We start from the raw sequence: 19,884 nt of genomic DNA, 5'->3' as shown, positions 1-19,884 counted from the left end.
AGGATCTGGCTTGCTTCCATGTATGTGGACCTATCTGCATTGCCCACGAGGCACGCTGGGGTTGGCTACCCAGAGGCTATTTTAAGCTGTGGGCTGGCTTTCCCCAGGGTCAGAAGATTGTTCAAGGTTCCTGAATAAACTGCATTGAGAAGATTGAGAAGAACAAAAAAAAAAGATCAGAAAGAAGGAGAGGAGGACCTCCCCTATCAGTGGACTTGGGGAGAGGCATGCATGCAGAAAGGGGGGGAGGGTGGAACCGGGAGGGGAGGAGGGAGAGGCTTATGGAGGGATACAAAAGGAATAAAGTGTAATTAATAAAAGTTAAATAAAAAATTTAAAAAAAACATTTAATTGAAAAAAAAGAAATTTATCATGGTATCATGTATGAAGCAAGAACTGTTATACATGTCATCTTGAAAATACTCAAACTTCTTGAGCTGAAGGAGTAGGACAGTTGTGCAATATGATTCTGTTCGTGAAATTTTGGTGTTAAAGTCATTATAATAGCAAGCATATTGTAAATACCACAAACTCACTAGATATTCTGGTTGAACACAATTTTATTATTATTGTTATTATCATTAGCATTATAATTAGCACAAAACTAAATCCACTACTAAAAGAAAATGAACACATCCCAAAGGCATGTGTCTTGTTGACAATGGGTCAGTAACATTATCTTCATGTAATAGGGATAGCACCCTGAAGATATAGACCATATCACAGCTTGATAATCAATTCAATAATTCACAAACTTTATTGAGCACCTAGGCACAATGGAGGATTTAAGAATAAGAATCCCTGCTTTTAAGAAGTTTACAATCTAGTAGGAGGTACTGAAGAACAGCAAGAACATAGGGCCACATTGGATCAGTAACATAACGGAATCAGTGCATGTCGATGAGCTCTTGGAAGGGGGTATCACAAAGTTAATGTCACATTCATATGGGTGGGGGGATAGAGAATGAGCTCCATACAGGCAGAGGTATCAGAGCTGTACTTTTGTAAATTGGAGGCCTTTTATTAGCGCCAGGGGGGAATGCAGTGCAAGTAGTGAGGACAGTGGAGGCAGAGTAAGGTCTTGGATAAGTTCATGGAATGTTTGGGGAGAGAAAAACATACATAGTGCAGTCCATGCATGTAGTGTGATAATATACAGAGAGTTATATGGGGTCCACATTGTCAATGGCTCTGAATGATAGGATAAGATCATTATACTGTAGTTACTATATAGTTGTCCACATCAACAGAATTAGCAATTAATTGTGAAGAGATATGGTCATGTTAGTTCCAGGTTTTTTATAGAAACTTAAGTGGTTTGTAGGCACTGTAATCACACAGACACACACACACATGTATATAAACATACATAAATATGTACATGTGTGTGCGTTGGCCCTAACAGAGAACACCAAACCAAACTACAGGGCTCTCTTTTTTCTATTTGGCATGTACTTAAATTAATTAAACCTCTTGCTTCAAAGCCTTTATTCTTTCTATCCAGGAACCAAATGTCTTCACGTGTCCAGCATCTTCCATTCTTGTGGCATCTTCCATTCTGACGGGTTGAAGTGAACACTAATCTAGGATTTGTAATCAGAGTGGGTACCCTGAAAGAGGGACCCATAGCTTAAAATGAGAGCGGCTGTGGTAGAGGCAGTGAGCAGTGTCAGTAAAATATAGGCATCTCTGAAGTTGGCCTGAAAGCCTAGTACAGTTTGTTAAAATTAGAGTTCTACTCAGTCTAGTCAGGAGGACTCCAGACTCACAGTACTGAGTAGAGTCTTCTTTTAAAGTTTCCTTTTATTTGAAAAAAATCCTTAAAGGAATGACATTTAATCTGGGCTACAGATTATTTAAAGACTCCAGGTTCTGAGGCTACTGAAGCTGTGCATAGACTTGGGAGACTTTCTTTGACCAAGTAATCCTGGTAGGCTTTGTCCATGACTAACAGGTAAAAAGGTAGGAGCTTCTCCCATGCAGAGACAGTTTAAAGATAGTAAATAGCAGTTGTATTAGGTAATCAAGACAAAGAAATATACTATACACAACCAACCAGTGAAGATACCATAGCCACACTTCATTTAGTCAGTCTCTTTCTTGGTGTGAGCCTTTCTCTGCAAGAAGTCATGAATAGCAGTAGTGAGGCCCCATGTCACACTGGACCTGAGGATGATCAAGGATCCTCCTCTATAAATCAAGAGTACTTTTCGACCTCGAGTGTCCCACACATCTTGTGCTGAAGCCCACAGGCTTGGCATTCTCTGCCAGCCAATATGAGACTGCATATTGGCAACTAGCACAATCAGAGGATACAGAACCAGGCAGGTGATTGTTCCATTGACACTACCAGACACCAAAGCAGGAACCCAATGGGGCAGTCCTTGCCTTGCCAAGCCATCCTGGATAGGATCCTTGAAGGAGAAATAGAGAGCACTTCCCAGGCTGTTTCTGACAAGGAGTGGCCAGAAACCACGATAATATCCCAATGATAGCCGCCCCCAAAGCCCATAAGAATTGAATTCCTTAAGAATGCTGAAGGTGCTAGGGAAGCTGGCTTGCTTTCTAGCATCCTGAAGCACATTCTGTACTCTTTCAAAAGGGCTGAGTGCTACAGCTTCTACTACACCAGACATAAGCCCCGCCATCCAGCGCTGTCCAAGGGAATGTGGCCCAACTGGGGAGAAAAAGCACAGCAAACTATCGTAAGTGCCAAACAACAGAGTCCCTTGCAGGGTCTTGGAGAGAAGAGGAGGGTAGATGCCCCGGTAGAAGTACTGAGGGCCTTCATGCCAAAGCTGTCTCACAGCCTCTGATACTGCCACAGCATGGATTTGCTGCCGGAACACCACCTTATAGATAGGAAAGGTCAGAAAAGTAGACATAAAGTTGGAAATGGCCCCAAGGGTGTAGGCCTGTGAGTGCCAGATTTTCTTTCCTGCAACTTCTGCTTGTGTCCTGTGTTGAAGCTCCTTCCCAGCAGAGTTATTCTGTTCCTCCATGCTGAAGACAACTGGACACAGATGGAAGAAACTAGTAAGAGGAGACAAGAAGTTAGGCTAATAGTCTAAATGTCTTGGCAAGCGTTTTCCTGACTTGGTCTGACACAGAAACATGAAAAACTCAGGTGTCAGGAAACACTTTTAGGTTTATCAACCTTAAATGAAAACTTTAATTTGTTTCCCTCAATAGTCTGTGTTACTTTAGTGACACAATAAAGTTCAAATATTCAAAGAATTATGACTAAAAATTATAGAAATGGAGAAAGGGGGTTTTAAAACGAATCACCTTAATTCTTTTTCTTTTCCTTTTGGTTTTTTGAGACAGGGTTGCTCTGTGTGGCTTTGGTTGACTTGGACTAGCTTTGTAGACTAGGTTGAACCTGAACTCACAGAGATCTGCCTGCTTCTGCCTCCGCAGGTGTTGGGATTAAAAGCATGCACTACCACACCCAGCTTTTACCTTAATTCTAACCAAAAAAACTTTGCATTTTAAAAATGTACATTTGTGCCTGTGAGAGTGCACCCACAGAGGCCAGAATAGGACATTGCATCTCACGGAGTTACAGACCCTGTGAGTGACCTATTGTGGGGCTAGGAACTAAAACTTGGTCCTCTGCTGAGCTGTTGCTTCATCCCCCAAACTTTGCATTTTATTACTCTACTAGACAAGCAACGTGTTTCCCTCTTTCCCAAACTACTTTTTGCCATGTTTCAGGTTACTTTGTATGCGTCAGGCAAGTCTACAAGCAGATTCACAGGCTCCACCCCACAATTTCTTTTTGGTGTGTGTATGTGTTATCATATGTTTATGTTAGTGCACACAAACAGCTGTGGGTGGGTGTGTGCATTCATGTACATGAATGCATATAATCATAGAGGCTAGAAATTGGTACTGTTGGTCTTCTACAAGTCTCCAACTTCTCTTTTGAAATAGGGCATCTCGCTGAAACTGAAGCTCACCAGTTTGGCAAGAATAGCTGACCCAGGAGTTCTAGAGATCCTCCTGTCATCGCCTTCCCAGCTCCAGAACTACATGCATGTGCCACCATGCCTGGCATTTTCATGTAGAGTCTGGGGATCCAGGCATGGATCCTCATGCTTGCCGAACAAGCCTTTCACTGATTCAGCCTTCTCCTCATCAAAACCTTTTTAGGGTGCTAAAAAGTTGCAATGCAGACTTCCTTTTAAAGTCAGTTGTAAATTTGGGGGTGAGAACCTCCTCTTATTTACATCTGTAGATTCATGCCCAAAATATAGTTGTCTCATGCCAATACCTTACTCCTCCATAATTGAAGGAAGGAAAAAGCAGCTGCTTCTGAAAGTTTCATACCATGTTGCTCAACACCTGGCAATTTTCACACTTTACCTCTTATGTACATAGCTATATAATACAGCAGGATTTCTCATTTTGTGCTCTACTGACATTTGGGGCAAGATAATTATTTTTAGTCTTAGTCACTGAAGGATGTTTATCAGTGTGCCTGGCTACTATGCACTGTCTAACAGAAGCACCATTCAGGATCGACATTTGTGATAATCAAAAGATCTCTATCTGGGGATATAGCTCAGCTGACAGAGTGCTTTCCTGATGTTACTAAAACGTATGTTTGACCCCTATCACTATATAAACTGTATACAGGGGTGTCTATGTGTAACCCATCATGTGGGAAGTAAACATACTGGGATGAGAAGTTCAAGGCCATCCTCAACTACTTATCAAGTTCAAGGCCAAATGAGGAAATATGAGACATTCCCTCCCCCATCCTTAAGAAATCTTAAGACATGGAGAAGTAGTATTTGAATCAGTTTGGAGGCCAGGACACAGAAGGTAACTTTACAATCAAGAAAAAAACAAGAGCTAGATGTGGTAGCATAAACCTGGGGTCTGAGCTACTTGGCAGGCTGAGGTAGGAGAGGATCACTTGAATTTGAACCTGAATTTCAATGCTTCTTGAATAACATAGTGAAACCCTGTCAGGAAGGAAGGACAGAAGGAAGGAATCATGGCGAAAGAAGGGGGGAGGGAGAAAGGGAAAGAGAGGGAGGGTAGGCTTGCATAGGACTGAGAAAAGAGGGTGTCCAGCAGTGGCAGCTGGCATATCAGGGAAAGGAAGCATACAGCTGGCCAGGTAGAAACAAGGAAGGAGAGAGTACTTGTTGATCAGAATGGAAGGCAGGCAGAAACAGAAAGTCTAGCAACAATTGTGGACAGCAAGTTTCACACACTGGGACACTGTGGTCTGGTGGTTGAGACTCTGATTATGTTAATTAGGTTATCTGGATCACTCAATAGGGACAATGGGCTGATCAGGCTGAGGCCCATAGTGAGGAGTAGAGGCAAAGTGCAAGCTATGCAGCCTTCTCTAGGATGCTGTACTTACAGCTTGCCTTAGAGAACCTTTCCTAGAATCACCCTACTTAACTCTGCTTGGTCCTAGCCTCTTGTCCTGTTCCATCCTTCCCCCCACAATACCATTTTGCACCCCCTTTTGCACAGGCCACACTTCATTTCTTGGTGATGGTGGGGGTAGCTCAACCTTCTGTGCTCTGCCCATTACCACCTCCCCTGCTCCCAGCATTTCATGTTATCCTCAGAACCCACTTCACCTTCAAGACCAGAAGGAAAGTAGAAGGGTCTTTGTTCCTGGGAATCCCTTGGCTGAGAACTTGTCAGGGGCAAAGATTCAAGAGGACCATTTCTTGCATCCTTTCAAAATAATTCTGGGCTCCTGGCAGTCACTTCCATATCAAATGAGCTAAAGGGGGCCCTCCCTACATCTTCCTGCCTAGGTCACTCAGACCTCCAAAGCTAATGGAGCCTGGAACAGTCTACAGCTCTCTAACCCAAATCTTACCTTGGCCTTAGTAAGGACAAGTGATGAGATAAAGGCTTTTCAAGTCATCTAACCCTGGGTTCAGTAACATTCCAGTTCATACCCACCATTTTATAAAGATATGTACGTCACTCCAAACGACAGTCTAACTTAGTAGAAGGAAAAGCTTTGGCACACCTACATTGTAAGCTCTGGTTCATATTTTATAGGACTTTAGAAATTTAATGGTGTCTTGGAACCTCTTTTGCGTTAGTTATAAAATTATCAGGCAGGGAAAACTCTTTGGTAGGCATCCCCTAAACTGTATTCTGTCACAAGGGCTTAAATATGGGAGACTCTGTACCTGTGCCACGAAATCCTTCTACCATTTATGATAATAATTTTGAGGTATTAAAATGAAAAGTAATTTAGAAACATCATATTTTAAATATCACATACATCATTTTATAAATCTGAGTACTTGTATTTTACCCAAGGAAGAAAGTTCGTATTTCTCTTGGAAATTTTTCTCTGAAGATATTTTGGGGGACAAATAGATCTAGAACTGCATTCTTGTTTCATCACTTACATAGCTGTGTGATCTGGCAGGGTGTGGAGGGTGGAGAGGCAGGACTTTCACTGTCTCACATTCTTCAGCTACAAAGTGGTGACAAATAAGGCTTACACAGAAGGCTGTGTAAAGATTAGTAACAAAATAAGAACAAGTTGCTGAAAATTTATGACTTGGGGACTTTAAAAAATGTTATTCCCAACCACATTGTCTGTATTAACAGAGTACATGTTCCTGAAGACAAGCTAAAGCCAGATAAAGTGGCATGCTGGAACATATCCACTATTCCTGTAGGAGCCAGAGAGGAGCTTTCTTCTATAAATTCAAAGGTTCAACATAATCCTCCAGAAGAATCTGGCACCCTAACATTAATTTCAAAGTATGGCATGGAGAATGGGCTTGGAGGCTTCCTTGAATAGTTATCATCTAAATCCTGTGATCTGTCTCCTATGTCTACAAACCAAATCACATGAGTATATGGGAACTAAGGCTTCCCAGACTAGTCTAGTGAAGATGGGTATCATGGGTGGGCATCCTAAGAATCAGGCCTGCATATATCTGTTCATTTGGGGAAATGACAGCCAGGCCTTGAGTCAATTAAAAAACTTGTATTGATCATCTTTTAAGTCATAGGTAAATCATTATGGAGCAAAAGATGTGCAGGATTTGGTACCTGTCCTCAAGACACAGGAATTTAGTAGGGTAGATAGTTCAGCAATGGACTAATCCACACTGGAAGACAAAATAAAAATATTCATGGTCCAAGAAGACACAAGAACAATGTATTTTACACAGGACAAGGAAAAATCAATACTGGTAAGGATGTGGAGAAAAGACAACCAGGATACACTATTTATGGGACACAGACACTGTAAATATCAATCGGAAGGGTCCTCAAAAAGATCAAAATAGATAAAGCATATGATTCAGATACTCCACTCCTGAGTTTATACCTGGAAAAAATAAAATGAGCCTACCAAAGAGACAGCTGAATTGTCCAAGTATGTTGCTACACTATGCACAATGATTGCTACAAATCAGCATAAGTACCCATTAACAAATGAGTGCATAATGAAAATGATGTATGTAGATTAGTAAATGGAGTATTATTCCACCACAAAGAAGAGTGAAACCTATCATCTGCAGCAGAATGGAAGAAACTGGATGATATTATGTTAAGTGAAATTAATCAGGAACAGGAAATCAAATGTAGCATGCTTTTATGTGTCCAAATTTAAAATTGTAGACCTGTAAGTAGAAGAGTAATTGTTATTGATTGGGAAGGTAAGGAGTATAAGAAGGATGGTTCAATCTGATTGATGCATGCTATATTCACATAAGGCAATATTATACTGAACCCCCTTCAAGTGCTAGAGATCTGCAAAAGTCAGGAGTCACTCAAGACTTCCCAGTGCACTAAAATGTGCAATTAATATGTGTTAATAATTTTTTAAGGAAAGATGTGACATAATCCTTAAATAAGTCCACTCTTGTTAGGTGATGAAGTGGAAATAGATGTTTTAAGCTAAGGAAGAGACCTAAAAGACAAAAATTAATGTTGGCACGGGTAGGTACCTCTTGAACAGTAATTTTCAACCTGTGGGTTGTGACCCCATTGGGGGTTTAACGACCCTTTCACAGGGGTCGCTTAAGGCCAGCTGCATATCAGATATTTATGTTATGATTTATAACTAGCAAAATTAAAGTTATGAAGTAACAATGAAATAATTTTATGGTTGGGGGTTACCACAACATGAGTAACTGCATTAAGGGTTTGCAGCATTAGGGAGATTGAGAACCACTGTCCTAGAACATTATGCTTGGCCTTTACATTCATAGAAGAAATATCTTCTTTGGCTCCCATAGGAATACTGGTTATATTTCTGCAAGCTGCTTCACCTGATCCTGACTGAGATTCAGGAATATATATTCTGTGAAGACAGAATAGCCATGATGCTGGTGTTAGACAGTGAAACACAAAACAGACAGAGCAGAGGCTAACATCAAGGAGTCACAATGAGGGTCATGTTTATTTTCTCCACTGATGTATGCTGTAGAGAACAAAACATTGGAGTCAGACAACCCTCGGTTTCAATTCTACTCTGCCATTTCCTAGCTTTATGACCTTGGTCAATTCTCTCCAACCCTCTGAACCTTACTATCATTATTCTTTTCTTTTACATTTCTTTCTTATTTTTGGTATGGAAAGGTGGTACAGCATGTTTGTGGAGGTCAGAGAACAACTGCAGCCTCAGTTCTCTTATTCCACCCCATGGGTTCCCGGATTGACCTCAGGTCATCAGGCTTGGTAGCAAGTACATTTACCAGAAGCCATGTCAACCCCTGTATCATTAGTTTAAAAGTGATTTTCATGAAGATTGCATGTAATAAAGTATATGAAGAGCTTGTGTTGCAAGTTTCATGTCTCAGAGTGAATCAGTAGCAGCTAAGGTCTAATTATGACAAAATTGCTAACGTGGAATGGCTGCATTTGAATCTTCTATTACAATGATTTCTTTCATCCTGTTTTTTCTCCTTCAGTGTTAGGAATCAAAGTCAGGTTTTGTTTTGTTTTGTTTTGTTTTGTTTTGTCTTAACACACTAAGAAGATACTATTCTGCTAGACTGCATACCCAGCCCTGCAGGATACATTTATGCTTTTCCTCTCAAAATGGAAAAGGAAAGTATTCATAGGTTCTGGAGTTTGGCAGCCCTGGGCTAGCATCCCAGTGTGTCCACTTCCAAATAGTGTGGCCTTATACAAGAGACTTCACCTCCTTGAAACTCAATATTCTTTTCTGAAAAAAATAAAAAGGTATACAATGCCTGTGTCAGCAGGGCTGCCAAGAAGTTTAAATGAGATAGCAAATGGAAAGTTCCTGGCACAGAGGACTCCTGTTGCCAAAACTAGCCACTATTATTTCATCTGAAAGCTTTATCTCCTTACCTTCAGGCTTTTAAGGTTCATTTGTCAAAATTGGAAAATATGGCCTCATTAGAACCATCACTTGCTGCACACTCTCACACATGTGGCCAGAGATAAATGATGTTCTGTATCCCAACAGACTTTGCTGGTAACTGTTCTAAAACATTCTTGCTTCAATGTCTAAACCTAACCACAATCTAGTCTCTTCATTATTTTTTTTATCAGAACTCTTAGTCTATCCTTAATTTTTTGCTCTTAGCTACCAGGTCCAACATAGCATCTACTTTGATGATGAAGCCAATGTAAACACAGACCAAGGCTCTGCTGTGAAGTTGTTGTCTTGTCTAATGTCATGGTGCTCGAGAACAGAAGCAAGAGTATGAAGCAAACCCACCAGGTACTCCTAGCCCCACGCCAACTCTTCAAGGTGAGCTACCGGCCTCCTATGTGCCTACCATGCTCTTTCCTTTCTACCACCACTATCTCCACTGCTCCATCCCCATGAGAAAGACTACAACATTAATGCGGAGGGAGCTTCCTTCCAAAATTGGATTGTGTATGCAGTTCTAGTCATTACAGTTGTTAATAAGAAAGCAGACAGAAATAGGTGAAATACCTTTACAGACTGAAGATGAAGTCAACGGCAATTGCAGGATTTCAAATGGTTCCCGTGCTTACAAGCATCAGGAGTCAAACGTGAACCATACAGGGGCCACCCTAGCCACCATCTCAATGAGAGAAGTGGAACCTGCTGTCTAAGAACCAGAAGGCAGGGAAAGTGGAGCAGGTTTTCTAGCCTCTGGCTTCACGGCCCATTCACTCTGGGCAGCCTTGCATGCCGTTTCCATGGAGTTGCTCCTTCTCTGGGGCCAGTGATGCCAAATCCAGCAATGGAGAAGTCCCCTGAAGAGCTCACAGAAGGGCAACCTAGCAACCTATCCTTGAGCCAGGAAATGAAAGAGCTATATCAGCGGCAGAGCGCTGTGGTTGGGGGGGAGGGTTAGATCAAATAGTATTTTGTTTCTCACACTTCTCCCTCAAGCAGGTGTTGAAAGAGGAAGTTGTTATGAAGATTGTAGGGCAGTGGATCTTAACTGTTTGGAGGCCATGGGCCTATCTGAAAATTCACAGAGCCCATGGTATCAGAAAGAAGTGGTCAAATTCTTTGCATGTTATTTCAAGAAGGACTTGAGGTAGGAACTTCTGCTCTGGAATTAAGTTTCGTGACAAATAGACTGTGGACAAACATTTAAGTTGCAGATACTGATGGCCATTTACTGATAGCGTTCAGCATGGTATGGTGTTTAGAACAGAGGTTCACAGCTTCTCTACAACCTAGAGTCAATTAGAGCAACAGGTATAATACAAATGACATTGTTCATTCCAAGTCCCAGTGAGGCCAGATCCTCAGAGCTGGAGCCCAGAAATGTGCATCTTGAATAAGACCTCAAAAATGACTTTGTGATAGCCAGCTGGACACTCATACTTTAGTTCCTGGTAGCCCAAATTCTGGATTGAGAGCTCTGGCTTCACAGTGGAATTTTAGGCCAATTTCCTTTGGGGTCATACAAAAATGCTGCTATTTTTATACACAGGTGGTTTATTTTAGTGTAAAAAAAATGTGAGCAGAAAAGTGCCTCAGTTTCCTCTTCAGTATAATGCATATAATAAAGATTGCCTTCCTCTTCTTTCCCATCTCTCCCCACTTCCTGCTTCGGCACAATCATTTCTTCAGCCCAGCTGCTGAGACAGTTGGTGGATACATATGTAAGAGTGAGAATGCTCTCTCTGGGCAGCCCAGCAGGGCAAACTGTTGGCATCAGCACAGAGCAAAACACTGGCATCAACAGAACAGCTGACTGAGGTGTAAAATCCGACACTATTAGGTTCTTTGCTGCATGATACAGGACAAGATGCCAAAGCTCCTGGTGTCTCAGTTTTCTCATCGGTAAGTTGCAGACAGCAGTTCTTGGCCATTAATTTTATGTAGCCCTAAACTGGTCCTCTCGTCCTCATTTTAGCTTTTCTAACCCTTAATCTAACACTAAGGAGAGGTGTTTAAAAAGTGTAACCTTTGAGTTTAGATGCCAGGACTGGAGTGTGAGCTGTTAATTCTGTGCTCCCTACCCGTACTGCCTAGGTGCTACATCCCTCTCCCTGTTAAATGGGCACGCTGCTGTGTTTTATCACAAGACTGATGAGAGGAATAAATGAGATGTCCGTGCAAGCACTTTGGCCACACAGAAAGCGCTTAGCAATTACTATCCCCTATCCCCTATACAAAGGTGAAGAACTCTCATTGTTCACTTGCTTTTGGTCCCACCTCATGTTTAAGGCATCCGGTTGCAAAGCATCAGAGGAGAGCCAAGACGGAAGGCGATAGGAAGAAGGGAAGAGAGGGGAAGCTACAAACTCACAAGTGAAATGTAAATGGGCCAGGTCCGTGAGTCCAAGCTGCACTTGACGCTGCTGTGCCCGCTTCCGCGCCAGTCTGCTGCAGCCCCCTCCAGCAGGTCCCCCCTCTCGGGCAGGCATTAGCATCCTGGCCCAGGCTTTGCTGGGAGGCCGCCCCTGCGCACCGCTGATTGGCCACTCTACTCCTCTCGTCATGCTCTTTTGTCTCAATGGGCAGAGGCTAAAAGCAGCCTCGACTGCTCAGCAGACTGAACTGGAGGGCGGGACCAGCTGCAGCTAGTTGCCTTGGAAATGGCTGCCGCTACTCCGCTACCACTGGCTGGGCAACTCTGCAAAGAGGCTAGCTCTGTTGGGTAGCCCAGACATCTCAGTGGCTGAGGCGCCATCCTTTCTCCTGCAGGGCCCAAGAGACGAGACAGCTATTCACAACTCCTGGGCATCCATCCTCTGCCCATCTACAAAGTCCAGGTAAGGAAAGAGAGGTGCAACCGCATAATGTGGAGATGGGAGGATGAAACCTTAACATTTTGGCCTTCAGAACTGGCAACTTCAAAGCAAAGGAGTGAATACCCTAGTGGCCGGGCTATATGGTGGGATGAGATGAGCTTTACCTAGATGTTGAAGTTTGCCTGGATTGGAGAGAGGACTTTTTTTTAATCCCAGTGAGGTAGCAAAAGGCAGAGGGAAAAATTCACAATCAGTCTGTCATTTCTTCCTGGATAGAAATACAGAGGTGGAAAGGTATCCAACTTATCTTCCCTTTTCTCCATGGCAGCTCAAATTTGAATTTTCTGTTATCTCTTCCTGGGTAGAAACACAGAGGTGAGAAAGTATCCAAATTCTCTCTCTCCCTCTCTCTTTCTCTTTTTCTCCGTGGAAGCTCATCAAAGCCAATTTCAAATTTCAATTCTGTGTGACTGATTGTGGAGCTGGTAGGATGGGGGAGGGGTGGACCCTTTGGCTTTTATTCTGAAGGTAGTAGGGTTCCCCCCCTGGCGACAGTGGAGAATGATGAGACTACTTCTGGTAAGGCCCTTCTCTTCCTTTCCCTTTGCTGTGGGCACAGTCTAAACTAGAGGTCCAGAACAACTGGATCTGAGAGGCCTGTGAACAGATAGAGCTCAACCCTACCCAGGACCACAGAAAGCACCTGTTGCAAAGGCTGGGCTTGAAAGAAAGGTGAAGGCCAGTTTCTGAGCTCTGGTAAGAATTGAGGGAAAGGGGGATGGCCCTGTACAGGGTGTGGGCATGTAATGGGACATTGCTATCTAAAATCTTTCAGGCCTTACTCATTAACATCATTTCGTGAGGCTTACTCTATTGTCCTCTACTTTAAGAGCCTAGTATGGGCTCCAAAGGCTGTTGTAGCTAGAATTCCAAGCAACAGTTGTTGCTTCTTCTAGAGAACAGGCAGTGAGGTGGGGTACAGTGGGGTGGGAGTAAATGTGTCCCTGACAAAGGCATCACTAGCACAGAGAAATTATTGCTCCTGAAGGTTGTTAAGTCCCAGTTTCCTGCTGAGTAGTTTTAGGGCAGTAGACAAATATTCAATACTGCAGAAAATGTGATTAGAAGCTTGTTTCGGAGTCCACTGTATTATTGAACCTTTTTTCTTCTTTCTTTTACAGTTCCTACCCTGAGACAAGGAAGACAGTGCCGAGGAACGTTTCTTTGGGGGTTTCTTCAGATTAGGCTGGTTTTGTTCCCAGAAAGCCCAAGCATTTTTTATTTGGAAATCCAATTGTTGTCAGACATGGCTAGCATGCTTTCTCAAATGGGTAACAGTAGGCGGTAGAATGCAGCTTTTTTTGCCCCTGGCCCATTCCATGCTGAGGTCGCTGGGAGGAATCTTGTTACTTTCATAGCCAACATGGCAGAGAGAAACATGAAGTAGTTCTTTGGGAGGGCATAGACAGCCCAGGGGGAAGAAACCTTTGAGAACTAGCTAAGCCAAGTCCACAGGGTCCTACCAGATTGGCATATGCCTGAGGAGGAAAAGCTTAGATGGCTGATGAGAAGCTATAGGGGCCCTGCCTGAGAGGTCATGCGTTTGCTCCAGGATGCCAATCCTAATCTAAAGGTGGCAGAATATTTTTGGGCAATGAAGTTGGTGTTTGGAGAGTCTAACAGCACATGGTAATTTTTAAAAAAAACCCTGCAGGCACAGGGAGAGAAACCATTCCTGTGTGTGATCCCTTTAGAGATGCAGCTACAGCATGCTATTCAGGCTGGGGTCCTGGCTGAGAGTGAAGCAAACAGGACTGGCTTGCATCAGCTCCTTGTAGGGGCTAAGCTCAGTAGGGACCTTTGCATCAAGCTTAAGGGTCTTCTCCAAATGCATGTACATAATGAGCAGGATGGCCTTCCTGATTTCCTGGAGTTAATCAGAAGGGTAAGGGAGAAAGAAGACTGGCATGACACTTTTCTTAAAAATAAGTTGCCCAGAAAATCTGAGACAATAATGGAGAGGTCACCCAGCCCTGTAATATTTCAGGGCCTCCTGCCCTAAATGACAACCAGTGCTGACTGCAATGTGATAGAAATAGATGATTCACAGGATGACTCAGATGAAGATGTGATCCTGGTGGAGTCTGAGGACCCCTCACTCTCATTCTCATGAGCCCCAACTCTCAAAGGCAGAGCCACTACTCAGGATCAAATGCTAGTTATTGAATCTCCCAACAATTTTGATGAGTCTCCTTCCACTAGCAGTGGTTCTGGGCAAAGGAATAATGGGCCAGGGGATCTTCAGAAAACCAGAAAGCAAAAGTACCTAATCTGCTGTCACCACTGTGGTGAAGAGGGCCATGCAAAAGAAACTTGTGACAATACCAGCAACAAGGCCCAGGTGTTTGAGAATCTGGTAGTCACTCTGCAGGTGGTGACTCATGGAGAGATCAAAATCCTTTGCACCATACTAAGGTGGGAGACTCAGCCCCAGGTCAATGTTTAACTCCTCTTAGAAGCAGAATCTGGAAAAATAAAAAAATAAAAAAACTAACTGAAGGAATTCATTCAAAACCAGTTTTCTTTGGAGAAGGAAAAGCAGACTCAGACTCATATACCACATAACAGAGAGGGATGGTCTCACATAATTCCTTGCTCATTCCACTGACTGCTTAATGGTTGTTTCTCTGTGTGTGCGTCTTTCTGTACTGATTTTAATCTCTCCATGAAGTGTTTTTTTTTTTAACGTTCCAAATGAAATTTAAAAAACGAAAACATTAAAGTACACGTGAAAATCTCACCCTGATACAATCACTGTCAGCTCTTTGGTGAATGTCCTTCTGTATATTTCTCTGTACCTGTGTGCCCAAAAAGATAATTGCTGTTCTATACTATGCATTTTTTCAACAGGTAGTATATATTGTGGTCTTCTATATAAATGAATCTAATTTAATGTCATGCATACTATATCTTTGGGGAAGATAAATAAAACCAGAAACTAAATTGTAACAGCTATAGTAGGGGAGTTTTACTTAAAGGTAAAAAGGGATGCTAAATGAACTAAAAATCTCTTTAAAGCCTCTTATAACAACTGGCCATCCTCTCAGTTTACAGAACCATCTGTACCAACTAGTTAATGTCTCACTGTCCTCAAATATTTCTTGAGAAATCTGCCCATGGGCCAAAAAGGAGCTATCCCTGTCTGTTTCTGCCTCACCTTCGGCCTGAGATCAGAGGCTGAAGATGACTTCTGATATCTGTCTTTGGGCATCTTTCTTGTGGGTGGTACATTAAGCTTTATACTTAAAAGACTGATAGGGAATGATTGCATATAAAACTGACAGGAGAATGTGATGAATGCTGACCTAAAGATCTGATGCATTTGTAAAAGACTTATTTTTATTTGAAGTGTAGGACCTTTTGCTTGCATGTATTATATGAGCTGACAGAGGCTAGAAGTCTGTGTTAGATTCCCTGTAACTGGAGTTTGTAAGCCACCATATAGATAAGTACTGTGAACTAAACCTAGGGCTTTGAGGGTAAAAAGTGCTCTCAACTGCTGAGATGTCTCTGCAGACATTCTATGAATCATTTTACCCCAATATAACAGGGTATACACTGGTCTGAGAGGAGAGTGTACAGCAGAGGCTGCTGCTGTATCTGGAAGAGAAATTAAGGCCAGGTGGTACATGCAAGCTATGTAGCCTAATTTCTCTGCGATGCTGCACTCACAGCTTCCCTTAGAGAGCTTTTCCTAGAATCACCCTACTTGACTTTGCTTGGTCCTAGCTTCTTGTCCTGTTCCATCCCTCCCCACACAATACCATTTTGCACCGCTTTTTGCACAGGCCACACTCATTTCTTGGTAATGGGAGCAACCTTCTGTGCTCTGCCCAGCACTTCATGTTATCCTAAAGTCTCAGGGCCTCCTTCACCTTCCAGGCCTTGGAGGAGAACTTGCCAAGGACATAGTTTCAAGGGGGCCATTTCTCACATCCTTTGGAATAATTCTGGGCTCCTGGCAGTCACTTCCATATCAAAGGAGCCAAGGTGGGGGGTCCCCTACTTCTCTCTGCATAGGACAAATCATCAGGCCTACAGAGCCACGGGGTCCTGAGACTTCTTTCAAGTTTATAGCTCTTTCCTCATCTCTATCGCTTTCAAATCTATCCTGATTCCCAGATTATAAAATAGATTCTGCCTTGGCTACTTACATTTTGTCTTACTCTATGTTCCTGAGTGAGTTCCCCAGGTTTACAGTTTCACTCAGAAAGCAGGTATTTATGAGAATATATGCTATATCACCATTGCCAAAAACAATGCACTTCTGTTTCAGTTTGTGGGGACACTGAATTTATTCAAGGAATATGTACAAACTGGGTGTAGTGGAGCACACCTTTAAGCCCAGCACTTGGGAGGCAAATGCAGGTCTCCATGAGTTTGAGACAAGCCTAGTCTACAGCCTGGAACTCCAGGACAACCACAGCTTTACAGAGAAACCCTGTCTCAAATTAATAAAAACTTTTTTTAAATGTACCTTCTCTAACAGAAAGATAGCAAGAGGAGAAAAGCTGGCATTTTGTCTTCATTTTCTTTGTCCCTGCTTACCTCTGCACATAGGCATGTTAACCACTCAAGGAGTGCCTCCATGTATTCACTCCTCTTCAAGGCTGAATGTATAGAGAAAATCCAGTGTCCTAAACCTATGATCACCATGGATTCTTGGAACAGCAGAATCTCACATGAAAGATATTCCTTCTGATGAGAGCAAGTCTCTATCATGGCACAGCTGCGTGCTAGTATGGAAACAATCATCTCCAGTGAACCATATTGACTCTCTCAAGAAATGAAAGCAATAAGGACTTCGTCAGACCACCATGCAGAACCAGGACTGAGGCAATTGACTAACTAGGCCACACTTAGAAGGGTCCTGCTTAATTATGCATACTCCTGCCCCTTGTCCCAGTCGCCACTATTTAAACCTAAAGCTCATGCGGGTACCGAAAAGATGGACTTTGAGGTATCAGTCCCTCTTCCCAATGTGGTCACATTGAATAAATCTCTCTCTCTCTCTGCATGTCACTATTACATGTCTAATTAATGTTTTAGGGATAGATACCTAGCCCACCCTGTTAAGAAAACACGCAGCCACTCCTGATGAGACCTAATTGACTAGGATCAGAAGGAAGGAAAAGAAGTCCTCCCCTATCAGTGGACTTGGGGAAGGGCATGCATGCAGAGGGTGGAAGAAGGGAGGGATGGGGATGGGAGGAGGGAGAGAACCACAGAGGGGATACAAAGTGAATAAAGTGTAATTAATAAAGCATTTTAAAAAAAGAAAAACAGTAAAAAATTGGGACTTTAAAAAAAAGAAAAAAAAAGAAAACACATCAATGCCTGTCTTTTTCAGATACCTCTTGGCTTCTCTGAGCAGCATGGATCCATTTGGGAGGAGGAGGAGGATCATATGTACTACTACATAGGTAAAAGGTAATCAGAGTTTGTTCTTGGCAATGTCCAAGATAGAAAGTCATGGAAAGGCAGTGCTTCTATGAGCCAATTTGATGAGACATTTTTGTTTTCTAGGCAAGCTATGGGGAAAAAGTAATGATCTATGAACCATGGATGAAAAGTGTGTGTGTGTGTGTGTGTGTGTGTGTGTGTGTGTGTGGTGTTTGGAAAAAAATACAAGTCTTAACTCAAACAGAAATAGATAGCTTATTTGAAGCCAAATCTCAATGACGATGGCCTTGAAACAGGGATTATGTGTTCTCAAATCCAGGTTCTAATGTAGAAGTACTTTCATGGAGTCTTAGGGTAACAAAACAAAGTTGTTTATGTCATTTTGTTTTGTTTTTTTTGTTTTGACAACGTGTATGCACACATTCAACCACAGCTTGCATGTGGGTCAAAGCATAGCTTAGGTGAGTTGGGTTTGTCTTTCTACCATGTGGGTGGGTTGTGGGGATTGAACTCATGCCATTAAACAAGTGCCTTTACCTGCTGAACCATCTCACTGGCCCAGCACTATGATTAAAAGAGCAACCATAAAATTGATCAATTTATTGTTTCCAATGATTTACTATGGTAAGTCCATTAAGAAGAGCAGCCTATCCACAAACAGGTTTGTGTGTGTAACTAATTCCTGGGAATACATTCCAAGAAATAAAGTTGCTGAGCCAAAGACTGTACTCCCCAAAAAGCAGAATAGAGAGAGGGAGGCAGCTCTTGGCATGACCTACTTCACATTCAGACTCTTCACCATTTCCTAACTTGCCTTTAATACTCTGAGCTACTAGAGTCTTTACTATGTAACAGTCAATTCAACTTTACAAAGTGCTCCAAATTATTATATTTTCAAATGATTATAAGAATTTTTTTTCATGGAATTTTTCAAGCACACAAAAGTTTAGAGAATATTTTAGTGAAACTTCATCTACTCATCAACCAGCTCCAAAAATTGTTCATGATTTATTTCATTTATCCATTTATTTGTTTGTTTACTGGTTTTGTGGAGACTAAGGTTCTCTGTGTAGCTCTGGCTGTCTTAGAACTCACTCTGTAGACTGGGCTGGCCTCGAATTCACAGAGATCTGCTTACCTCTGTTCATGTTTTAATACTCGGTGTAGTGGCGACACCTTTAACCCTAGTACTTGGGAGGCAGAAGCAGATGGATCTCTGCAAGTTTGAGGCCACCCAGGTCTACAACATGAGTTCCTGGACAGCCAGAGCCACATAGTGAGACCCTGTCTTAATAAAACAAAAACAGCCAAAAAAAAAAGGAACTGTTCATGTTTTAAATAACTTGTTTCATCTATAATCTTTTATACTCTAATGGATTTTTAAACTATTAGACAACATAAAAATAATATGATTTTTATATACTGTACCCATAACATACATCTCTCTCTTATTGCTCATTTTTTGAAGTCATATAAAATTCACATTTTAAACATTTCAGTGTACAATTCAGTGACACTGAGTACATGTTACAAATATTTTTTTAGTTCAACCATGTTTCTTAAATTGAGCCAGTTTCTACATAGGTGTATTAAGTCTTTTGTACAACTTGATTTTTAGATTGATTTTCACATCACTTCTTTTTTTGTCTTCCACCAACATGTATAGTCTCTTTTCTCTCTTGCTTATATTATTATATTGAAAATATATTACATTTCCTTTCAGTCTTCATTTTATATACAGTATATATATGTATACTTTGGCCATAAAATTAATATTGGCGACTGCTTGAATTGCTTGTATTCCACAAGCTTTAATGGCAAGCAGATTTTTAATTATTATATAGTTCTACATATGTTAGTATTCACTTCCACTATATTTCATACCATTTTCCAAAACTGCATGCTCTACTCTAACTATGGTCTTCAGACTCATAACCCATGGCATATTACACACACCCACTTTTTTTTTTTCAATGCAATTTATTCAGGAACCTTGAACAATCATCTGACCCTGGGGAAAGCCAGCCCACAGCTTAAATAGCCTCTACACACCCACTTTTAATTAAAGCAATAAACTGAACAAACTCAAAACAGAATTCTTTAAATGAAAATTGTTCCCTAGCCTGGAGAGATGGCGCAGCACTTAAGAGAGCTCACTTATCTTACAGAAGGAACCAAGTTTGTTTCTGAGTGCTCACATCAAGAAGCTCATAACTATCTATAACTCCAGCTGAAGGGGGAGCTGAT

General features: G+C 41.9%; 2 protein-coding genes across 2 annotated transcripts; one reads left to right on the top strand and one right to left on the bottom strand.

Annotated features, from left to right (window-relative positions):
• Positions 1-548: 548 nt before the first annotated feature.
• Slc25a53 (solute carrier family 25 member 53) lies at positions 549-11,882 on the bottom strand. The gene is made up of 2 exons (XM_021629288.2): positions 11,730-11,882; positions 549-3,033 (listed from the first exon to the last, which is right to left on the bottom strand). Exon 2 carries the CDS (start codon positions 3,000-3,002, stop codon positions 2,085-2,087), a length of 918 nt encoding a protein of 305 aa, XP_021484963.1. The 5' UTR covers positions 3,003-3,033; positions 11,730-11,882; the 3' UTR covers positions 549-2,084.
• Positions 11,883-11,971: 89 nt separating this feature from the next.
• Zcchc18 (zinc finger CCHC-type containing 18) lies at positions 11,972-17,557 on the top strand. Its single transcript, XM_060374511.1, is given in 3 exon segments — positions 11,972-12,195; positions 12,794-12,930; positions 13,356-17,557. A coding segment is annotated over 1 exon segment (1,200 nt). The 5' UTR covers positions 11,972-12,195; positions 12,794-12,930; positions 13,356-13,480; the 3' UTR covers positions 14,681-17,557.
• The last annotated feature ends 2,327 nt before the right edge of the window (positions 17,558-19,884 follow it).

This window comes from Meriones unguiculatus, chromosome X, assembly GCF_030254825.1.
Source record: "Meriones unguiculatus strain TT.TT164.6M chromosome X, Bangor_MerUng_6.1, whole genome shotgun sequence".
NCBI lineage: Eukaryota > Metazoa > Chordata > Mammalia > Rodentia > Muridae > Meriones > Meriones unguiculatus.
Note: the sequence above shows the minus strand (reverse complement) of the source record. Positions and strands in the feature narration are given on the sequence as shown.

What these genes read in the sequence shown, in the direction of transcription:
- Slc25a53 (XM_021629288.2), bottom strand. Translation starts at nt 3,002, where the DNA reads ATGGAGGAACAGAATAACTCTGCTGGGAAGGAGCTTCAACACAGGACA.